The 23,140-nt window shown below is 43.8% G+C and overlaps 1 protein-coding gene across 1 annotated transcript in view; it reads right to left on the bottom strand.

Annotated features, from left to right (window-relative positions):
- The window catches only part of LOC110509737 (matrix metalloproteinase-17), a 79,138-nt gene that overhangs the window by 15,033 nt on the left and 40,965 nt on the right, over positions 1-23,140 (bottom strand). The window contains exons 2-4 of the mRNA XM_021590813.3: positions 20,745-20,877; positions 20,403-20,538; positions 2,190-2,476 (exon numbers count right to left, since the gene is read on the bottom strand). Coding sequence (XP_021446488.1) covers positions 2,190-2,476; positions 20,403-20,538; positions 20,745-20,877 — 556 coding nt within the window. The remainder of the gene's footprint in view (positions 1-2,189; positions 2,477-20,402; positions 20,539-20,744; positions 20,878-23,140) is intronic.

Genomic DNA, 23,140 nt, shown 5'->3' with positions numbered 1-23,140 from the left:
CCCCCTACACTGAGGTCTGGGTCCCACAAGCAAGCATACAAGGCCCTTCCTCGTCCTCCATTCAGCAAATCAGATCATGACTCCGTACTCTTGCTTCCTGTTTAAAATCAGAAGCTGAAACAGGAAGTACCTGCGATTCGCTTCGTTGGGAAATGGTCACTAAAATCAGAGGATATGCGAGGATATGAGGATATCCGAGGATATGCTTCATTTTATGCATGCTTTGACAACAACAATGAGCTGGGAGTGAAGGCGGTAACCGACCCAGAGGACTGGGTGATCTCTGAGGCAGATGTGAGAAGGGTCTTTAAGGTCAACACCCGCAAGGCCGCGGGCCCCGACAGTATTCCAGGGCGCGTTCTCAGAGTAATTTTCAAATTCTCCTTGTCCCAGTCTGCAATCCCCACATGTTTTAAGATGACAACAGTCATCCATGATCAAAATAACTCTAAGGCTTCATGCCACAATGATTACCACCCTGTAGCACTCACTTCCATAATCTTGAAGTGCTTTGAGAGGCTGGTTACAGCACACACTATCTCCATCATCCCAGTGACCCTAGACCCACTCCAATTTGCATACTGCCCCAACAAATCCATAGATGACGCAATCTAAATTGCTCTCCATACTGCCCTCATCCACCTAGAGGAAAGCATGCCCCCATCCACATCGATGGGTTGGCAACGGAGGAGGTAGACAGCTCAGTGTCCAAATCACTAAAGATTTAAAATGGCCCAAACACACCCACACAGTCTAGAAGAAGGCGTGACAGCGCCTCTTCCCCCTCAGAAGGTTGAAAAAGTGTGGCATGGCCCTCAAATCCTTAAAAGGTTCTACCGCTGCACCATTGAGAGCATTTTGACTGGCTGCATCACTGCTTGGTATGTCAATAGCACCGCCCTTGATCGATTGAGCAACAGAGGGTTGTGCGGACAGCCCAGTACATTACCGGGGCCAAGCTCCCTGCCATCCAGGACCTCTTTATCAGGCGGTGTTAAAAAAAAAAAAAGGCCTGGAAAATCATGAAAGACCCCAACCACCCAAAGCCATAGACTATTTTCTCTGGTGCAGCACGGAAAGAGGTACCAATGGGCTTCTGACACCAACGGGCTTTTGAACAGCTTCCATCCCCAAGCAATACGACTAATAAATAGCTCACAAAATAGCTACACGGACTGAGTTTACCTTATATCTTTATTGACCTTTTATTTCAGTCTCTATGCACACTCACACACACTGTCACTCCAACACACACACACACACACACACACACATGCACACAAACACTCACTCACTCCATAATTTCCTCACTCACACATAATATGCACATACATTTATTCTGACTCCACACCCACGCACATACAAGAGGCTGCTACTCTGTTCATCTTATATCCTGCTGCCTAGTCACCTTACCCCTATACTGTACATATCTACCTCCTTCACTCAAGTATCCCTGCACATTGTTCATATGGTATTGGAACTGACTTTTAAATATATGCTTACTTATTTACTTTACTGTGTATTTCATATTTTCTTTTCTTATTTCTCAAGTTTTTTTTTCTAGTAATACATCGTTATTGATTATTGCATTGTTGGGTTTTGAGTTTGCAAGAAAGGCATTTCACTGTACTTGTGCATGTGACATTAAAACGTCAAACTTGGGTCGGTTTGTCTTTGGGATCTGTTAGAGAGGTAATGGGCCAGCATACAAAACTGTCTGCACTCGCCTGCCACCCTCTTCCTCCGTCTGTCTCGGGAAGGAAGGAGAGGTAAGGTCATAACAGAGAAGGCATGACTTTCTCCATCAGAGATGGACAGGGAGGGAGCGATGGGAAGCCACATTGAGTCCACTCAGTCTAATGAGAATGGGAGAGGGGAGGGGGAAGAGGAGGTGGGCAGTCCTCAGCCGAGCAGCCGAGCAGCAACAGGCAGACTTAAGGATTAATGAGAGCATCCCTGTGTCTGGGAGCATTTAGTAGATCTGAACGACCCATGGCTGACCGACCAACCGCTGGAGCTTCAAGGTGTCACAAGGTGTCACTGGGCATCACACACATGCAACCACGTGCAAACTCCTGGAAATGCACATACACATAAATATAATGAACAAATGAACATGATATCACATATACAATACATGCACAATACACACTAGTCACTGAAGGTACAGTAAACCACCAAGCACTCACCTGGTGATCTGAAGGTCCAGGCCTCATCATCATCAAAGTGGGTGTCCCCGGCCGTGAACCTCTCTCCGGGGAAGAAGGCGTGTGCCACGGTGCCTCCCGGCCCATCGAAAGGGTACCCGTCGTTGTGGTCGGCCTTGGTGAAGTCGATCTGGATGTCTGCGTCGTTGCCCGCAACTTCATGGAAGTTGAGGGGGGAGATGTCACTCCAGACCTTGAGGGCGTAGTACATGAGAGCTCGTACCGTATCTCGACCCAACAGAGGAGACTCCTTAGGAAAGGTACGAATCCTGGAGATGGAGAGGAAGAGAAGAGGGAGAGGGGACCAGATGGGAGAAGAAGAGAGGAGAAGAGGAGAGGATGAGAGGAGAGTGGAAGCAGATGGAAGTAGGAACAGGGAGAGAGGAGTGCCAGGCAAGAGAGGGGAAAAAAGATAGGAGGAGAGGAGGAGAGAGTGTGAGAGGTCAAAATTCAAAATTAGAATACAGTACAAGTACACTGGCAGAGCTGCATTCACTGTTCAACAAAATGTTAGCTGATGCCAAAATATTGCCAGTTCATGCATGACTACAGGGCTTGTTTGCAGATACCCACTGATTGTATCTCCTTTTCCATTTCATGGCTTGGTGAGCCCTCGCAGCTGGAAACACATTGACCATAGTGTTAGAATACATCAACATCTTTGAACTGAGTTGCGGAGAGAGAGGAGAAAGACAAAGAATTAGATTTTTTAGGAATAACTTTTGAGGTACTCCCTCCCTCCCTCCCTTCTCTCTCTCTCTCTCTCTCTCTCTCTCTCTCTCTCTCTCTCTCTCTCTCTCTCTCTCTCACTGTCTCACGCTCTCTGTCTCCCTATCTCCCCCATCTCTCTCTGCCTCTGCTGCAGCAGTAATAGGATTTGAATAAACAGTGGGGCAGTCATACTCTCGCCCTCTCTATCCCCTCTCTCTATTTCCTACCCCTCTTCTCTCACTCTCCTCTGTGTGTGTTTGTCCAAACCGTACAGAGAATGATTGGGAACCCACTGTGCCACTCCCACACATACATCCCCTCTCCTGCGAGGGCCATTTGGCCTCTCCACCCCAGACCAGATTGGTAGGAAATGTATGTAAAGTTCACCTGTTAAAGCTTGAGGCCCGCTAGGAGTCCCCCACACACACACACCCACACACACAGACCCCCACACACAGACCCACACACACAGACCCACACACAAAAAGATCCACACACACAGACCCCCACACACACAGGCCCACATACACAGACCCACAAACCCACAGACACACACACAGACCCCCCTGCACACACATAGACACACAAGACAGCCCCCCCCCACCCCCCCACCCCCAGAGTGGGATTCACTTAGCTAGCCATCCTCCATTCTCTAGCCACTAAGACCAGAACTATCACATTCCCCAGCAACAACCCCAGACCAAACACACGCTCAATAGCATTATTACAGGTGCTTGGTCAGCCATAGTGTAGGAATAGCAGCTTGCTAGCCAAGGTCAGAGGCAGACTCCCCTGCATCGCACCTTAGAGACTGCTTCCCTATGAGATCTGACAAGCGAGGTATGTGATGTCTCCAATTTCTTTGAGCATTCAATATGGCTCAGTGTTATTGTACAGTCATTGTTGATGTGTCGATCATTTTGGACCCCACTGTAAATAGATACATTTTTTGTTGTTTTGGCTCTGTACTCAAGCACTTTGAATTTGACTGGATAAAATGACTATGTAGCATGTCTATGTATCATATGCAGACTGTCAGCTTTAGTTTGAGGGTATTTTCATCCACATCGGGTGAACCGTTTAGAAATTACATCACTTTTTGTACATAGATTCCCCCCATTTTAGGGGACCAAAAGTTTTGGGGAAAATTCACTTATATGTGTATTAAAGTAGTCAAAAGATAAGTATTTGGGCCCATATTCCTAGCACACAATGATTACATCAAGCTTCTCACTCTACACACTTGTTGGATGCTTGCTGTTTGTTCTGGTTGTGTTTCACATTATTTTGTGCCCAATAGAAATAAATGGTAAATCAAGTCTCCCAGGCGCAACTCAAATGTTGACTCTTCGTTTGCAAGTCCAGTCACAGCTCCTGCGCTCCCATAGTCTGATGACTCAGAATAAGAGTGGGGGGAAAAACATAGAACGTTGAAACAAAGTAATTTTTCTCTTTCTCACTTAAATCTCTCAGCAGGATTAACCTCCCTAGCCCTGATATGAAATGAGCTGTCTTTCTCTCTTCATGGAAACTATATATGCAAACATACAGATTCTCTCTACTGACAGACATATGCAGACACACATAGGACACACGCAGGTGCGTTTAAAGGATGTCACGGATTCTTGCTTAACAAGTACCTCTTCCTCCTGATTCGGCTCACACCAAGGCTCAAACCCAGGACCTCTGCTTTGAAAGCACATGTGACCGCCCTCCCAGAGCCTCTTGCCACTCTTGTCAGTTGCGCCACACAAAAAGCTAGCTGATCGGCTATTCGGTGGAGCAAGTGGGGACACATCCCCATGTGCCACACACACACACACACACACACACACACACACACACACACACACACACACACACACACACACACACACACACACACACACACACACACACACACACACACACACACACAGTGCTCTTGTACACTAAGGACCTGGGGAAGAGTTGCAGGAGTACTATTTGAAGAATGTGCCAATTTGAAGGCTAGGACCCCTGTCCTGCAAAACAGTCTAGGGCCGTGAGAAGATAATAGGAATTATCGCTGACACAGGGACTTAACAGTAACTCTATCCTTTAACTTTGACTCACTGGGCTGAGTAATAAATGAGAGTTAAAAAAGATCATCGCAAAGTTAAAATGCAGTGAACTTGTGAGGTTTAAAGATAGTGTCCTTCAGCAGGATAATACTCCAGTCCCTCGATAAATCCTTTGTCAGGAGTGAGTCCCATCTTCCTCCATCTCCCTGTCAGAGTGGCTATCCCAGCCGTCAATCACGGCTATAATGATGACAGCACAGGGAGAAGGGTGGAATTGATGTGGTGTCCCCTCGTTATTAGTATCACTTTATGGTAACACCCTCATCATTAGATCACCCAGCTATGGTACAATGACGATGTGATGGGGCTTCCTTAGGTTCCCTGGGTCTGTCCTTTGGTTCACATACACCCGACTCTCTCCTCCCCTACTGTGTCCCTAAAATATATATTTCCTTAACACTTGTGTGTGTGTGTACACCACTGGACATATGTGACAACCTATACTGTATCCAACTTATCACTCTTATCCATGCTCTTTCTCTGATCCATTGTATGCATCGTGTCACTCAAATCCAAATAGGAACCAGAGGGTACACTAAGGTCATGGTGACAGAGTGACTGATGCTTATAATGACTGTCTCCTTCCTCCACTGCAGCATGTTAACCCCGGCCAGCCAGCCAGCTGGACTAGACAGACAGTACAGGGAAGTGAATCAGAGCTCGAGACCGACAGACAGGAAAGTGAATTAGAGCAGTAGACAGACTGACAGCGATAGAGAGAGAGAGAGAGAGAGAGAGAGAGAGAGAGAGAGAGAGAGAGAGAGCGAGAGAGAGAGAGAGAGAGAGAGAGAGATGGAGGGAGGGAGGGAGGGAGGCTGCTCTGCTTTCCCCACCTATCTGTTCAGGTGATTAATACATGCGCTAACGAGCAGGAGGCTGTCTGCTGGGGGATAATAGGCTAACAGTGTGTGATGAACTGGACTGTGTGTGTGTGTTTGTGTGTAGGTATGTGCTTTTGTGTGTCATTAGGAGGCCATGTCTTCTGTCTAACAATAATGTGATTTATGCTTGATTCAGCAGGCTCTGTGCGGAGGGGGTGACGCCAATGATCCTCTGAAACCTCGCAGAGGCCAAATTGTGCTCTGTACGGCGATGCCGCGCGCCTCCCAAATGTTGTTGATGGTAGGTGGGGGCGGTACATCCTGTATAAACACACTCACATTCTTGACAACTTTGACAACTTTTCACAACAAACATGGAGAACTTTGATGAAAGGCGTTCGCAAATACAAATATCTTTAGGATACCTCGTGTAGGGATTTGAAAGACATGAACATGCAAATAGTCTGGGTAGCCATTTGATTAGATGTTCAGGAGTCTTCAGGCTTGGGGCTAGAAGCTGTTTAGAAGCCTCTTGGACTTAGACTTGGTGCTCCGGTACCGCTTGCCTTGCAGTAGCAGAGAGAACAGTCTATGACTAGGGTGGCTGGAGTCTTGGCAGGAAGCTTGTCCCCAGTGAATTACTGAGCCATATGCACTACCCTCTAGTGCCTTGCGGATGGAGGCCGAGCAGTTGCCATACCAGCCAGTGATGCAACATGCTCTTGACGGTGCAGCTGTAGAACCTTTTGAGGATCTGAGGACCCATGCCAAATCTTTTCAGTCTCCTGAGGGGGAATAGGTGTTGTCGTGCCCTCTTCACGACTGTCTTGGTGTGCTTGGACCGTTAGTTTGTTGGTGATGTGGACACCAAGGAACTTGAAGCTCTCAACCTGCTCCACTACAGTCCTGTCGATGAGAATGGGGGCGTGCTCAGACCTCTTTTTCCTGTAGTCCACAATCATCTCCTTTGTCTTGATCACGTTGAGGGAGAGGTTGTTGTCCTGGCACCACACGGCCAGGTCTCTGACCTCCTCCCTATAGGCTGTTTCGTTGTTGTCGGTGATCAGGCCTACCATTGTTGTGTCATCTGCAAACTTAATGATGGTGTTGGAGTCGTGCCTGGCCGTGCAGTCATGAGTGAACAGGGAGTACAGGAGGGGCCTGAGCACGCACCCCTGAGGGGGCCATGTGTTGAGGATCAGCGTGGCGGATGTGTTGTTACCTACCCTTACCACCTGGGGACGGCCATCAGGAAGTCCAGTTGCAGAAGATCCAGTTGCAGAAGTAGGTGTTTAGTCCCAGGGCCTAAGCTTATTGATGAGCTTTGAGGGGACTATGGTGTTGAACACTGAACTGTAGTCAATGAATAGCATTCTCACATACGTGTTCCTTTTGTCCAGGTGAGAAAGGGCAGTATGGAGTGCAATAGAGATGGCCTCATCTGGGGATCTGTTAGGACGGTATGTGGGTCTAGGGTTTCTGGCTATAATGGTGTTGATGTGAGCCATGACCAGCTTTTCAAAGCACTTCATGGATACAGACGTGATTGCTACGGGTCAGTAGTCATTTAGGCAGGTAACCTTAGTGTTCTTGGGCACAGAACAGTGTTCTTAGCCCTGAATCATTACGAGTGGTGCGTTTTAAGAGGTGCAGACCAATTTATTGGATGTGTATGACTAGTGCAATGACTGGAAGTATATGGGTATCTGCTAGCATGCAGATAAAGGGCCTCAATGCCAAAATCCTGAAATATTCCTTTAAGTGTTGTCTCACAGGTGACTCACAGGTAATCTTTTGACGTCAAACCAAAATCAACCAGTCTCATACTTGAAAAAATATGATACAAGGACAACAAAACAACACAAGATCAATCCTTAGTTTGGGGTTTAAGATATGCTATTATATGTTTGAGTGTTCCTAAAATAGAGCCTGTTTTGGACTGGCTGTGAGCTCTGCCTCAGGCTTGGGCTGCTAGCCCACTAACAATACTATAGGCCACAGGAGGTTGGTGGCACCTTAACTGGCTCGTGGTAATGACGGGAGAGGAATATGTGGAATGGTAACAAATACATCAAACACATGGTTTCCAGGTTTCCATTCAATAAATATAGACCTATCTGTGCTAAATACGTTAACTTGAACCCATTTGCAGCCCACAGTCCACACAGCATTCACACTGATATAGAGACTAGGCCTACTGTACATTAAATTATGTCTGAGCATGGACATGCCAAACATTGTCAATAAGCAAGATTCGATTCATTCTTGATAAGGCCTAAACAAAGCGAAACAACATTTTGTTTTAAATATGCTGTGTCACACTTACAGGCGCCATAACTTCGGCACGTGGGCATATGATATTAAAAACAAAGCAGACTATGGATGGTTTTACTCACATCCAAACTTCTCACGGTAGCTGAAAAAAAGATACAATATAAAGAGTAAGGGAGAATGTCCACTCACCGTTGTACTGCTCCCAAAAAGGCCTACGTTTTCTGAACATAATCGGAACCCATCTCACAGATCACATCGCATTCACACGTCTCCAGAAGTTGCATTGAATGCGCGCGGCGCATAAAATCAGGAAGGTGAATCATTCTAATAAGATTGGTTGTAATAAAACGAAAAACAAGTAATCTGTTTATAAAAATACAAATACATTCTCTGTTCAAATATTTTCCATTGAACACACACACACGAATGGTGTATAGGTATTTTGTAGAAAAGATAAGGATGAAATTCTTATCTAAACATAAAAGAGAAGACAGAAACAACAAGACCCAGAGTTCTGGGTCCAAAGTAAATAGAAAGAGGGCAGATGTCACCCCCCCCCCCCCCCCCCCCCCCCGCCTGTTACCTCCCCACAGCACTGAATGGTCCAAGTAAGAGAGGAGAGGCTGACACTTTCAGACACTCCCAGGATGATCAGAAGCGTGTCTGGGGTCAATTGAAGTCTCTAGAACTTCAGAGACTATCCTAACAATTCCACACCAATAACCATACAAGTTAGAGCAAAGGGCAAAGCAGTGGAATAGTGTACCCTGCACAGCATGACATTTATCACACATAGGGGAGGTATCAGGAAATATCCTATGCAGCTTAGTTTTGGAATAGTGTAATCTGTGTAAGATCTTGAATTGTATGAGACGGTGTCTGGAGTTAATGGAGCAGGTGTGGATATACTCCAAGCTCTCTTCCCAGTCTGCTACAGAAATGTTAGTGCCTAGCTTTTCTTCCCATTTTGCCTTAATGGCATCTGTAGATGGTGTGCTAACAGATTGAAAAGCATCATATAGACGAGATATTAGTTTGCCTGAGGTGGGACAAATGTTGATGCATCCGTCAAACATGGAAGGTTTAGCATTTCTAAATGTAGGAAGATGTTTTCTAACATAGTCTCTAATCTGTAGGTATCTGAAAAAGTTACTTCTGGGAAGATTATAGATTTCCTTCAACAAATCAGAGGCAAAGGTCCCTTCTATATATATTGTAGATCCCCTGTGGTATTGATCTCTAGTTCTCCCCATCGCTCAAAGGTGTTATCAAGGTTAGAGGGGGCAAAGGAGGGATTCCTGGCAACAGGAAGCAGGAATGATATTGGTGTAGGGTCAAAGTGGACTTTAATTTCCTTCCTGAGAATTGATTCTATATCCTGAGAATGTACCAAACAAATTAATCAAATCAAGAATAGCTGGAATACTAGACTGGTGTTCTGTTACATAGAGGAGCATGTCATCTGCGTATAGAGAAATCTTATTTAGAGTATCTTCAGTATTATAGCCGTGTATTGCTGCATGAGATCTGATCGCCTGAGCGAGAGGTTCAATAATTAGAGCGAAAAAGCAGAGGCAACAGCGCACAACCTTCCCCCTCTATAAAGGTTAAATCGGGGCGACAATGATTGGTTAGTGAGTATTCTCGCACAGGGGTTCCTATATAAAAGCTGGATTCATTTTATGATCCCATCTCCAATATTACATTTCAGTAGGACTGTGAATAGATAGAGCCACTCAACTTGGTCAAAGCCCTTTTCGGCATCCAGAGATATAACGGCAAGGTCCACGTTGGGTAACCTCTGAGAATACATAATGTTGAAGAGGCGACTGAGATTGAAGAATGAGTTTCTGTTAGGGATAAAGCCAGTCTGGTCCGAATGGACCAATTTTCCCAATAAAGTGCTAAGCCTATTAGCCAGAGTTTTTGCGCAAATCATTTGGTCTGTATTAAGGAGAGATATTGGTCTGTATGACCCTACCTCTTCCGGATCTTTACCCTTTCTATGAACAACTGTAATAAACGCCTCATCGAAAGTAGGTGGGAGATCTCCATCCTCAATGGCCTGAACCAACATTTTGTGCAGGTAGGGAGAATATTGCTGAATGTTTTATAGGGAATCCATCTGGTCCCGGGGTCTTGCCACTCTTTAGAGATGTAATTGTTTCTCGAATTTCTCCAAGAGATATTACCTTATTCAGGAAGTTGGAATCTTCCTGGTTGTGGTTTGTTACCAAACTCAAAATATTTTTGCTTGGCATAGAGAAAAGATTAAGCAATTTTAGTTGAGATAATCTTGATTATATTCAAATTTCAAAGTGTTCATTTAAAAAAAATGTTTCTCCTTCGATGGATGACTAGCATTCCCCCTATCCAGTAAGTGAATTTGTCCCTCCAAATCTACTCATTTCTCTCTGTCTTGCCTACTCCTGGCAGCCAGAATGGAGATGATACAGCCTCTCAAATAAGCCTTCACTGTTTCCCACAATAATGCTGGGGTTAGTCTCTGTGTTGTCATTGGTACAGTGCCATGCAAAAGTATTCATCCCCCTTGGCGTTTTTCCTATTTTGTTGCATTACAACCTGTCATTTAAATTGATTTTTATTTGGATTTCATGTAATGGACATACACAAAATAGTCCAAATTGGTGAAGTGAAAAAAAAAATACTTGTGAGGACCAAAGCGCAGCGTGGTACGTGTTCGTCATGTTTATTCGAAACTAAACACTAAAATGCAAAAACAACAAAGACACAACCGAAACAGCTCTGTCAGGTACAACACACACTAAACAGAAATTAAATCAAAACGGGAAACAACTACCCACAAACACCAGGTGGGAAAAGGCTACCTAAGTATGGTTCTCAATCAGAGACAACGATAGACAGCTGCCTCTGATTGGGAACCATACCAGGCCAGACACAGAAATACAAAAACATAGAACAAAAACATAGAATGCCCACCCCAACTCACGCCCTGACCAAACTAAAATAGAGACATAAAAAAGGAACTAAGGTCAGGACGTGACAACAGCGGAGATTGGAGTATCTGTCCATAGGACCACTTTAAGCCGTACACTCCACAGAGCTGGGCTTTACAGAATAATGTCCAGAAAAAAGCCATTGCTTAACTTCTTCGAGATAGGGGGCGCTCTTTTAATTTTTGGATAAAAAACGTTCCCGTTTTAAACAAGATATTTTGTCACGAAAAGATGCTCGACTATGCATGTAATTGACAGCTTTGGAACGAAAAAACTCTGACGTTTCCAAAATATAGATATTATCTGTGAGTGCCCCAGAACTAATGCTACAGGCGAAACCAAGATGAAGTTTCATACAGGAAATGCCCCAGATTCTGAAGGCGCTGTGTTCCAATGTCTCCTTATATGGCTGTGAATGCGCCAGGAATGAGCCTGCCCTTTCTGTCGTTTCTCCAAGGTGTCTGCAGCATTGTGACGTATTTGTAGGCATATCATTGGAAGATTGACCATAAGAGACTACATTTACCAGGTGTCCGCCCGGTGTCCTGTGTCGAAATTATTGCGTAATCTCTAGGTCCATGCGCGTTCCATTTCTTCAGAAGAGAAAGTCAACTGCCACGAAGGATTTATCATCGATAGATATGTAAAAAACACCTTGAGGATTGATTCTAAACATCGTTTGCCATGTTTCTGTCGATATTATGGAGTTAATTTGGAAAAAAGTTTGCGTTGTAATGACTTAAAATATATATATATATATATATATATTTTTTTCTCTTACCCAAACGTGATGAAGAAAACGGAGCGATTTGTCAACACAAATAATCTTTTTGTAAAAACTGAACATTTGCTATCTAACTGAGAGTCTCCTCATGTAAAACATCTGAAGTTCTTCAAAGGTAAATTATTTTATTTGAATGCTTTTCTGTTTTTTTGTGAAAATGTTGCATGCTGAATGCCAGGGATAATCCTATGCTAGGCTATCAATACTGTTACACAAATGCTTGTTTAGCTATGGTTCAAAAGCATATTTTGAAAATCTGAGATGACAGTGTTGTTAACAAAAGGCTAAGCTTGAGAGCAAATAGATTTATTTCATTTCATTTGCGATTTTCATGAATAGTTAACGTTGCGTTATGCTAATGAGCTTGCGGATAGATTTACACAATCCTGGATACAGGTTTTTTTCGTAGCTAAACGTGACGCAGAAAGCGGAGCGATTTGTCCTAAACAAATAATCTTTCAGGAAAAACTGAACATTTGCTATCTAACTGAGAGTCTCCTCATTGAAAACATCCGAAGTTCTTCAAAGGTAAATTATTTTATTTGAATGCTTTTCTGGTTTTTGTGAAAATGTTGCCTGCTGAATGCTAACGCTAAATGCTACGCTAAATGCTACGCTAGCTATCAATACTGTTACACAAATGCTTGTTTTGCTATGGTTGAGAAGCATATTTTGAAAATCTGAGATGCCAGTGTTGTTAACAAAATGCTAAGCTTCAGAGCTAGCATATTGATTTCATTTCATTTGCGATTTTCATGAATAGTTAACGTTGCGTTATGGTAATGAGCTTGAGGCTGTAGTCACGATCCCGGATCCGGGATGGCTCGACGCAAGAAGTTTAGTCAAAGCCCAGACCTCAATCCAATTGAGAATCTGTGGTATGACTGAAAGATTGCTCTACATCAGCAGAACCCATCCAACTTGAAGGAGCTGGAGCAGTTTTGTGCCAAGCTTATAGAGACATACCCCAAGAGACTTGCAGCTATAATTGCTGCAAAAGGTGGCTCTACAAAGTATTGACTTTGGGAGGGGGTGAATAGTTATGCACACTCAAGTTCAGTTTTTTTGTCTTATTTCTTGTTTGTTTCACAATAAACAATATGTTGCATCTTCAAAGTGGTAGGCATGTTGTGTAAATCAAATGACACAAACCCCAAAATCAATTTTAATTCAAGGTTACAAGGCAAAAAATAAGGAATTGCCAAGGGGGTGAATACTTTCGCAAGTCACTGTAAGTGCCATCCTGGGTCGACCCATGAGATAAGCAAGCTATAACATCTCAAGGTTATATTGCGTGAACAATGCTGGTCTAAACATAAACCATCTGCAACCGATATAGACAACAGTACATTTACATATTACATATGTGTATATATGTGCGCATGTACACATGCACATACGTGCACGCACACATATATATACAGACATACACATACACATATACACACACACACACACACACACACACACACACACAGTACATACATATACATTCAGTTGAAGTCGGAAGTTTACATACACTTTAGCCAAATATATTTGAACTCAGTTTTTCACAATTCCTGACATTTAATCCTAGTAAAAATTCCCTGTCTTAGGTCAGTTAGGATCACCACTTTATTTTAAGAATGTGAAATGTCAGAATAATTGTAGAGAGAATTATTTATTTCAGCTTTAATTTCTTTCATCACATTCCCAGTGGGTCAGAAGTTTACATACACTCAATTAGAATTTGATAGCATTGCCTTTAAATTGTTTAAAACTTCATAAGCCTAGGGGTCCCGCTAACGGGACAACTTCTGGTGAAACTGGAGGGCGCGCAATTCAAATAAATAATCATAAAAATGATGGATATTAAACATTTAGGTACATACAAGTGTCTTATATCGGTTGAAAGCTTACATTCTTGTTAATCTAACTGCACTGTCCGATTTACAGTACATTACAGCGAAAGCATGCCATGCAATTGCTTGAGGACGGCGCCCCACTTCAAAATATTTTTCCACCTGCACAGGTTTCATAAATTCACAAATAGCGATTAAATATTCACTTACTATTTGAAAATCCTCCTCTGATTTGTCATCCAAAGGGTCCCAGGTATAACATGTAGTGTCATTTTGTTAGATAAAATCCTTCTTTATATCCCAAAAAGTCAGTTTAGCTGGCGCCATCGATTTGAGTAATCCTCTCGTTCAACATGCAGAGAAAGGAATCCGAAAATCTACCGCTAAACTTTGTTTCAACAAGTCAAAACACACGTCTATTTACTCCTCAGATACCCTAAAATGAAATCAAACTATAATATTTCTTATGGAAAAAAGTATGTTCAATAGGAACAGGTGCGCCTTAGCAGGTGAGTCTTGACTTCATCGCGCGCCCAAACACGAATTTCCAAAACTGTGTCCCTGTACTAAAACTCATATTTCTTATTCGTTTGGGAAGTTACAAGCCTGAAACCTTGAGCATAGACTGCTGACACCCCGTGGAAGCCTTAGGAATTGCATCCTGGGTGCTAGAATTCAGTATGCCCCTTTAGTTTCCATTGTAAGAGCATTGTAAGAGCATGGTCTCTTCTTTGTTATTTGTATTTGCATATCTATTGTGTTCATAATTTTAACATTTCTACAAACTTCAAAGTGTTTTCTTTCCAATAGTACCAATTATATGCATATCCTGGCTTCAGGGCCTGAGCAACAGCCAGTTTACTTTGGGCACATCAGTCAGGCAGAAACTGAGAAAAGGGACCTAGCCCTATGAAAACTTGGGTCAAACGTTTCGGATAGCCTTCCACAAGCTTCCCACAATATGTTGGTTGAATTTTGGCCCATTCCTCCTGACAGAGCTGGTGTAACTGAATCAGTTTGTAGGCCTCCTTGCACGCACACACTTTTTCAGTTCTGCCCACAAATTTTCTATAGGATTGAGGTCAGGGCTTCATGATGGCCACTCCAATACCTTGACTTTGTTGTCCTTAAGCCATTTTGCCACAACTTTGGAAGTATGCTTGGGGTAATTGTCCATTTGGAACACCCATTTGCGACCAAGCTTTAACTGATGTCTTGAGATGTTGCTTCAATATATCAACATAATTTTCCTTCCTCAGGATGCCATCTATTTTGTGCGCCAGTCCTTCCTGCAGCAAAGCACCCCCACAACATGTTGCTGCCACCCCCGTGCTTCACGGTTGGGATGGTGTTCTTCGACTTGCAAGCCTCCCCCTTTTTCCTCCAAACATAACGATGGTCATTATGGCCAAACAGTTCTATTTTTGTTTCATCAGACCAGAGGACATTTCTCCAAAAAGTATGATCTTTGTAGTTGCAAAACCCATTTGCAGTTGCAAACCGTAGTCATGGTGTTTATACTTGTGTACTATTGTTTGTACAGATGAACGTGGTACCTTCAGGAGTTTGGAACTTGCTCCCAAGGATGAACCAGACTTCTGGAGGTCTACAATACATTTTCTGACGTCTTGGCTGATTTATTTTGATTTTCCCATGATGTCAAGCAAAGAGGCACTGAGTTTGAAGGTAGGCCTTGACATGCATCCACAGGTACACTACCAGTTGACTCAAATAATGTCAATTAGACTATCAGAAGCCTCTAAAGCCATGACATAATTTTCTGGAATTTTCCAAGCTGGTTAAAGGCACAGTCAACTTATTGTATGTAAACTTCTGACCCACTGGAATTGTGATACAGTGAATTATAAGTGAAATAATCTGTCTGTAAACAATTGTTGGAAAAATGACTTGTGTCATGCACAAAGTAGATGTCCTAACCGACTTGCCAAAACTATAGTTTGCTAACAAAAACATTTGTGGAGAGGTTGAAAAATGAGTTTTAATGACTTCAACTGTATATACACACAAACATTTATAACAAAAACAAAATTAAAATATTCACAGGATAATAATAATAAAATGCTAAGAGAAAAAAAGAAAGTTTATAATAATAGTATAAATAATAATTATATGTACACACACCTACAAAAATATACAAAAACACCACAGGAGGCTGGGTGGAACCTAATGGGTAGAAGGGGCTTGCGCAATGACAGAAACAGAATGGCACAAAACTCCAACATGATATCCAGGTGTCTGATGCCACCCCATCTGCCCCGCCCCAACCATCACCACCATTCCTCTGCCAACAATAAATAAAAGGTATGATAATAATAATAGTAATAATAATAATAATAATGCAAGATTTAAACAAATAAATAAAAATAAATATATAAATAATAAATAAATAATGCCTGACTTGAGAAATAAATAAATAAATAATGAAACAAAACAAAAATGGGGGACGAGAAGAATATCCACCTGAAAGCGTCAATGATCGAACCTGGCAAGCCACTCGAACAGGCCACTCTAACCTCCAACGACAGGGCAGTCGTCCAGCCAGAATGAAAGTGAAATGAAAGTGAAATGAAAGCTCTGACCGCCCTCCATTGGCCCGGCTAAGTGTCTAATATCTCCGAGAGCAACAATAAAACTACAGTCGGCAGCCCTTGCTGAGACAGTTTAATAAGATTTCATCCGCTATGGCACAGTATGGATTTGAGTCCATGAGCAGACTCTAACACACAATGACAAGGCACTCTAACCCGTATGGGGGATTGCTGTATATTCCAGAATAAACTTCTCTGCGTACAAAACCGAGGAGAGCCAGATCTTCTCACTAGAAGGGGGGGGGGGGGGTAATTCTGAGTCTGGCAGGGAAGAGCAAGGCTGGGCGAAGATGGAGTTTGTAGAGTTTGGTCATGACATCTCTGTAGCCGGCGCTTTGCTACATGCTTTGCCACATCGGGAGCATAATCCTCATAGACACGGAAGGGATGTCCTTTATGTAACAGCTTACCCCTCATTCGAGCCTCATGCAGGGTAAGATCCTTGGTCTTGAAACCATGACAACAGATGATTACTGGGCGAGGACGTTGGCCCGGTTGGCACGGGGACAAGAGATGATAACTGGGCGAGGACGTTGGCCCTGGCACGGAGACAAGAACGTGATGTGAACGGTCCAGCAGCGGATCCGAAGCCAAAACATCCGATCCCATTGTATCCCTCAATAGCTTGGCGAAGTCGTCGGTGGGGTGAGAGCCAGCCTCCACTCCCTCTGCCTGACCAACAACGTGAAGGTTATGACGTCTGGACAAACCTCTAGGCCGACCACTTTCACAGAAAGCCCCTGCACACTCTCCTGCAAGGATGTGCACAGCTTCTCTAAGTCGTCGATCCTAGGATTGAATTCAGAAGCCTTCTCAAGGTCCACAATACTCTGGCCCTATGAAGAAACCTTTCAAGTGGTGCTCTCGATTTTGGTGTCCAGTTCAGCAATAGTAGCTTTAAAACACGTAGTTCTCCCAGAGCCCGAATAAGTTTGGAAAGTGTCACGTTATTACCGGTGCCTTCCGCCATGTCTGTCTCGTTGTTTGGTGGGGAGGAGGCCTCCGATGAGGATTTATTGTCTTTTAGTCGCCTATTACCCAGCATGTTCACATAAAAATGTACAATATTGTACTAGAAAGAAACGAATGTTGTAAAAAGTAAAGTAGGTTTAAGTTAGAATGTTTCACACACACAGCCGTTCACTCCAACATGCTAGCTCCGCCCCTTTCAATCTGTTTTTTTGAACAACAACAATAAATAAATGTAAAATGTAACCAGGATACAAAGACTCTTTGTTATAGTAGGGAGGGCCTGGGGTTTGAACATATTCAACGGAAAACAAGCAATTGTTACAGGTTACAGATAACTTCTAAATACGATGGGCGTAACATGTAGCCTACATCATGGAGGGGGTTTAACGCACGAGACCTGCATGGCTAAAATAATGCGGGCCTGCCTACAATGCAGAGATAAAAATGGAATGTCTACTCACTGTTTTACTCCTCTCAAACTTGATATTTTTATAAATCTTTGGTGATTTAAGATGTATTTCCAAGCGGTCTCAGGAGCCAAACCCTTTATGGACAGTATTGACTACTTCGTGATTACATTGGGTATTTTAACTAAATACAACGTACACATGCATCAAAGGCACATTAGTCTACGCTTGTTCCATGCGAATATGGACAGTGTGCGTCATGGATGGATAGGCTGTGTTTCCACTCTCAATATTCAAGGCATAACCAACTGCGTTACCTCTAAACACAGTTTTTGTTTGGTCTTATATATCCCTACCATCGCTGCCTGAAATTAGAACTTCGGATCATGTTGTAAAGGACAAGTCAAAAATATTTCCACCCCTCCCATCTGAGCGCAAGTGTGCTGATATAAGACAGGTAAATTGCCGAACCTGGCGTTAGGGCTTGAAAATGACAGTCTTTAGATTATGAAATTGCAAACTAATGTGCGTTTGACACTAGCGCCGCCTTAACGCCAGCTGAAAATAGCTCCCTACATATCTATATTTGGAACTCTATTGAAGTGTGGACTCCACTGAACTTTCCTGAGTGTGTTTGTGTGTGTATCGCTCTCCACACAGCTCCCAGCCAAGCCCCTGCCCCATGACCCTCTGCTCTACACCAGCCCCTTATCTCCAGCGCTCTCAAACAAACCATTAAGGAACATTATTACAGTGTTTGAGCCCTGACCTTACTCTCACTGGGGCTGGTAGACCCGAGGCCAGTCTGTGACTGAGAGCAGTAAGTAGAACTGACTGAGAGAGAACTTCACCTGTTTAAAGAACTTCTGTTGACTCTTTAGATGACTGGAGAAACATGGATTCAAGCTTATTTTCTGGGATGCTTTCATTTGCACGGTGCAGTGAGGCAAGACTGGGTTTAATTCAACAGATAATCAATGGGTGCTACTTTCCAAACCCCCAGGTAAAGAAGCATATAGAAGATCTGCTTGGTCTCTGAGCTCTACAGCCCAAACCAAGAAATCTGTGAGAGAAAACTCCAGCTCCCCATCCAGTGAGCACAGTGTTTTCAGGACTCTGTACAAATCAGTACTAGTGTTAATACAAACACATTCTCCCTGGTCTCAACAGACAGTCAGGCTGCCAGCAGACAGTAGAGGTGAGAGGAGAGCAGGAGCAGGAGCAAGCAGACAGGAGCAAGGCATATGATTGGCACTAGAATGCAGGTGAAAGAAGGAGAGAGGGAGAGAGAGCACGAGAGAGGGAAAAAAGGAAAGCGATAGATACAACTACAGGATCTGTCAATGAGGGGGAAGAAAGGTGTGTGTGTGAGAGAGTGTGTGTGTGTGTGTGTGTGTGTGTGTGTGTGAGTGTGTGTGTGTGTGTGTGTGTGTGTGTGTGTGTGAGTGTGTGTGTGTGTGTGTGTGTGTGTGTGTGTGTGTGTGTGTGTGTGTGTGTGTGTGTGTGTGTTTGTGTGTGTGTGTTTGTGTGTGTGTGTGTGTGTACGTGTGCATGTGAGAGAGGCTATGTAGGTGTCAGCAACTTATACACGCACACAGAAATGTTCCATACGCACAAAAAGCGTATTTCTCCAAAAGTTGGTGCACAAATGTGTTTACATCCCTGTTAGTGAGTATTTATCCTTTGCCAAGATAATCCATCCACCTGACAGTTGTGGCATATCAAGAAGCTGATTAAACTGCATGAGCATTACACAGGTGCATCTTTCGCTGGGGACAATAAAATGCCACTCTAGAATGTGCAGTTTTGTCAAACAACACAATGCCACAGATGTTTTAGGTTTTGAGGGAGTGTGCAATTGGTATGCTGACTGCAGGAATGTTCACCAGAGCTGTTGCCAGAGAATTGAATGTTCATGTCTCAACCAATGTTGTTTTAAAGAATTTGGCAGCACGTCCAACTGGCCTCACAACCTCACACCATGTGTAACCACGCCAGCCCAGGACCTCCACACCCGGCTTCTTCACCTGCGGGATCATCTGAGACCAGCCACCCGGACAGCTGATGTAACTGAGGAGTATTTCTGTCTGTAATACAGCCCTTTTGTGGGGATGAACATATTTGAATTGGCTGGGCCTGGCTCCCCAGTAGGTGGGTCTGGCTCCCAAGTGTGTGGGCCTATGCCCTCCCAGGCCAGCCCATGGCTGCTCCGCTGCCCAGTCATGTGAAATCCATAGATTAGGGCCTAATGAATGAATTTAAATGTACTGATTTCCTTATTGAAATTGTTGCATGTTGCAATTATATTTTTGCTCAGTATAGTAATGGTTTCACCCTTCCCTCCCCCTTGCCTCCCTTCCCAATGACCCTGGCCTGCACACACATCCATCTGCAGTCCAGCACAGCGGTCCGCATGCAGGGACTGTTTGTACAATGTTTCACCCATTTCATAAAGTAACCTCACACATCCAACGCTGATCCTCCCTGAAATCCAACACACCTGCTCAACACCATGTGCATCATTAGCCATGGACTAGATTGTACATGCAAAGCAGGTTATGTGTTCCATACCATCCCTGGTACCATACTCTCTACCATACCCAGTCCACTCTACATCTCCCCGGTCAGCCTCACACTGGTAGCACACAGACTGACGTTGTGGCCAGGTGGGTTTATTCTATTGTAGTGTACTGTACCTCCAGGAGAGGTGTCTCTTGCTCCACTTGTTCTGGGGCATCAGGGCTCGTCTCCTGCGGCCCACCACCGCCTCGGTCTCAGACAGGTCCGGGAGGGAACACCTCGGGGTCTTCATCAGGCCCAGGGTGGCTTGGTCTGAGCAGGGGAACAGATACGCAGACGTACACGTTCATATTGAGTAGTGAACTAGTGAGCATGTCGACCCATTAATCAATTAAAGCTGTATTGTTTTAGCAGAACGTAAACAAGACAAAGACAAAGACAGTGTGTGCATGCGTGCCACACACACACACACACACACACACACACACACACACACACACACGCACACGCACACGCACCTAGCACTCCGGTCTCCTCCAGTCCTCCAAACTTCTGCATAGCTTTGATGGCTTTGGTCAGGGCCTCCTTGGTCTGGAGCTGTCCAGTCACCGGGTCAGGGGGTGGGAGATACCCAAACTTACTCAGCCAGTCCTGGAGGAGACAAAACAGGAAGTGTTAAGGACCATTCCAGCCATTCCAAACCCCTGTGAATGTGTCAGTGTTATGAATGTGTAGGTGTGTGTGTTTAAACATCTACAGTATATATTTGATGTGTGTTTGAGCACGTGCATGAGAATATTTGAGGTTATACAACGGGTATGTCTAATTCTAGATGCTGATTGGTTAAAACTGGATTCCAGCAGGTGTCTATACCACAAGTTACCACCGGCTAAATCTATGACGTTAAAATGCCTATTTACTCTGTTCCATCTGACTGCGCAATACAGTGTCTCATCAGCCCGGCCAGGCAATTTATAAACTTCATCTCCACTGTAAAAAGCTTCTAGACATTATCTCACATTTCTTTTTGACCAACATTTAGTTTTCAACAGCGGAAATTTGTATGAACCTTGCTGTCTGTCTCTCTGACATTTGCAACATTGTTTCAATATTGAAATTCAATCTCCAGCTGTCCCATAGTAATGAACGTGCCAGGATTCGGGACAAGACAGTCTGGTAGCTTTTCTCAGCTAGTCGAAATCATGAATCAGCATCAGTTTTGTGGATATATATACAAAGAAATCCCATAAGAAAAACACAACATTCAGTTAGTTTGCTGTCAGTCCAGATTCAATTTGAAGTGATTGCTGTCTAAGTTAGTTGGCTAGCTTCTCTGAACAGTGTCCTGGCGGGAGAGCAAATTTCTTATGCCAGGCGAAATCGTGCATCATTAGCTCATTGTTATAGATGTATTCTGTTATTCTGGCTGCACTGTTTGATGTGACTGTGTTAGCCGAAGTTGTCTAGCTAGCAAGCGAGGGATAGGAACATTGGGAAAGGGAAGGGAAAGGGGAAGCCTAGTCAGCTGCACTAATCTGAGAGTTAATCATGTCTGGCTAAAATGAAAGTTAAGTACTGACATCCTCTCTAACCACTCAAGCATTTTCTCCTCCATCCCTGAGCATGCAGTCAGAGTTGGTTAGTTTTAAATGGGCTTTTGATCAGCGTTGAGTGATGAACGACTTGCATCGATAGCCAGGACCCCCCTCTTCTATTGACAACACTCCACAAATTCCATTACCCAAATTGCTTTGTGCTTACACCGCAATCCTACCGATGATATGTGCCTCCCCATCCATGGTATTAGCAGAGTTCAGGGCTGCAAACTGGGAAAAGTTTCTGGTGCAACGTTTTAAGGACTCTTAACTTTTACTAGGAAGCACATGAAGTTACGTTTTCTAGTCAAAATGTACAAATCCCTCTACCTCATAAAATACATTTTAAAAATCATTTGATTTAAACCAATTCATAACTCCAGCTAACAAACAAAACTACAAAGTTAGTCACCATGACTACACTAATCAGTGTGTGTGTGTGTGTGTGTGTGTGTGTGTGTGTGTGTGTGTGTGTGTGTCTGTGCGCAAGCATGTGTTTGACATCTCAAGTCTTGGAGTGTGAAAGCGAAAAGTGACACTTCTGAAAGTGTTGATTCTGTGAGCAATGTGTTTGCACAACAGCGGTGCTGTCAAACTAAACCAGGGCTTTCTGACTTCCTGCTTGCTTAACTCAGCAGCCAGCTCACTATATCACCACACAATACCACATGTGGACACTCAAACACAGCCACTGGCCCAGAGCCTCAGTCTATTGCCTGACCTATGGAAGCCAATCTAACACATCTGATAGCTGCAAAGGCTACTGGAGAAACAAGGAAAATGGAAAAAGTTGGCATCTATAGCAGCTGAATTAGAAGAATGACGACATCAGCATTTCACTCGTCTGCTGAATGGAGAGTGGAGAGAATGGAGAGAGATGTTTTGTGAGTCGTGGGGTTCTGGGTGTTACTGGGCCATTCTGCTGAGCTTATAGGTTCTGTGTTGCCCAAAAGTCCAACTGCCACCACACAACTCCAGTTTTTAATGTATTAGATTCAGTAGAACAAGTGTTTGGTAAACTATGAGTGCCTATTGCATAAATCTAAAGCTTTTCATACTGTACACTGGCTTGGGCATTCCCTATGCTGACTCTGAGACACACCTAATACCCATAGAGAGAGGGAATACAGAGGACAGTGCTCGGTACTGAAAGGACAGCCCCTGTGGAGGACAACAAGAAATATCCTCTCCTCTCCTCTCTTCTCCTCTTTCTATCACTAAATTCCAGTCTCATGTTGACTGTGGTGTGCTACACTCCCTGCTGACACTGTTTGTGTGTTGACCAATCATCCAGCTGTGTCTCTCTGTGGAGAGAGGGC

This window comes from Oncorhynchus mykiss, chromosome 29 (genome assembly GCF_057628025.1).
Source record: "Oncorhynchus mykiss isolate SJ-2025 chromosome 29, ASM5762802v1, whole genome shotgun sequence".
Lineage (NCBI taxonomy): Eukaryota > Metazoa > Chordata > Actinopteri > Salmoniformes > Salmonidae > Oncorhynchus > Oncorhynchus mykiss.
The sequence above is the reverse complement of the archived record's forward strand: the minus strand, read 5'-3'. Positions and strand labels throughout refer to the sequence as shown.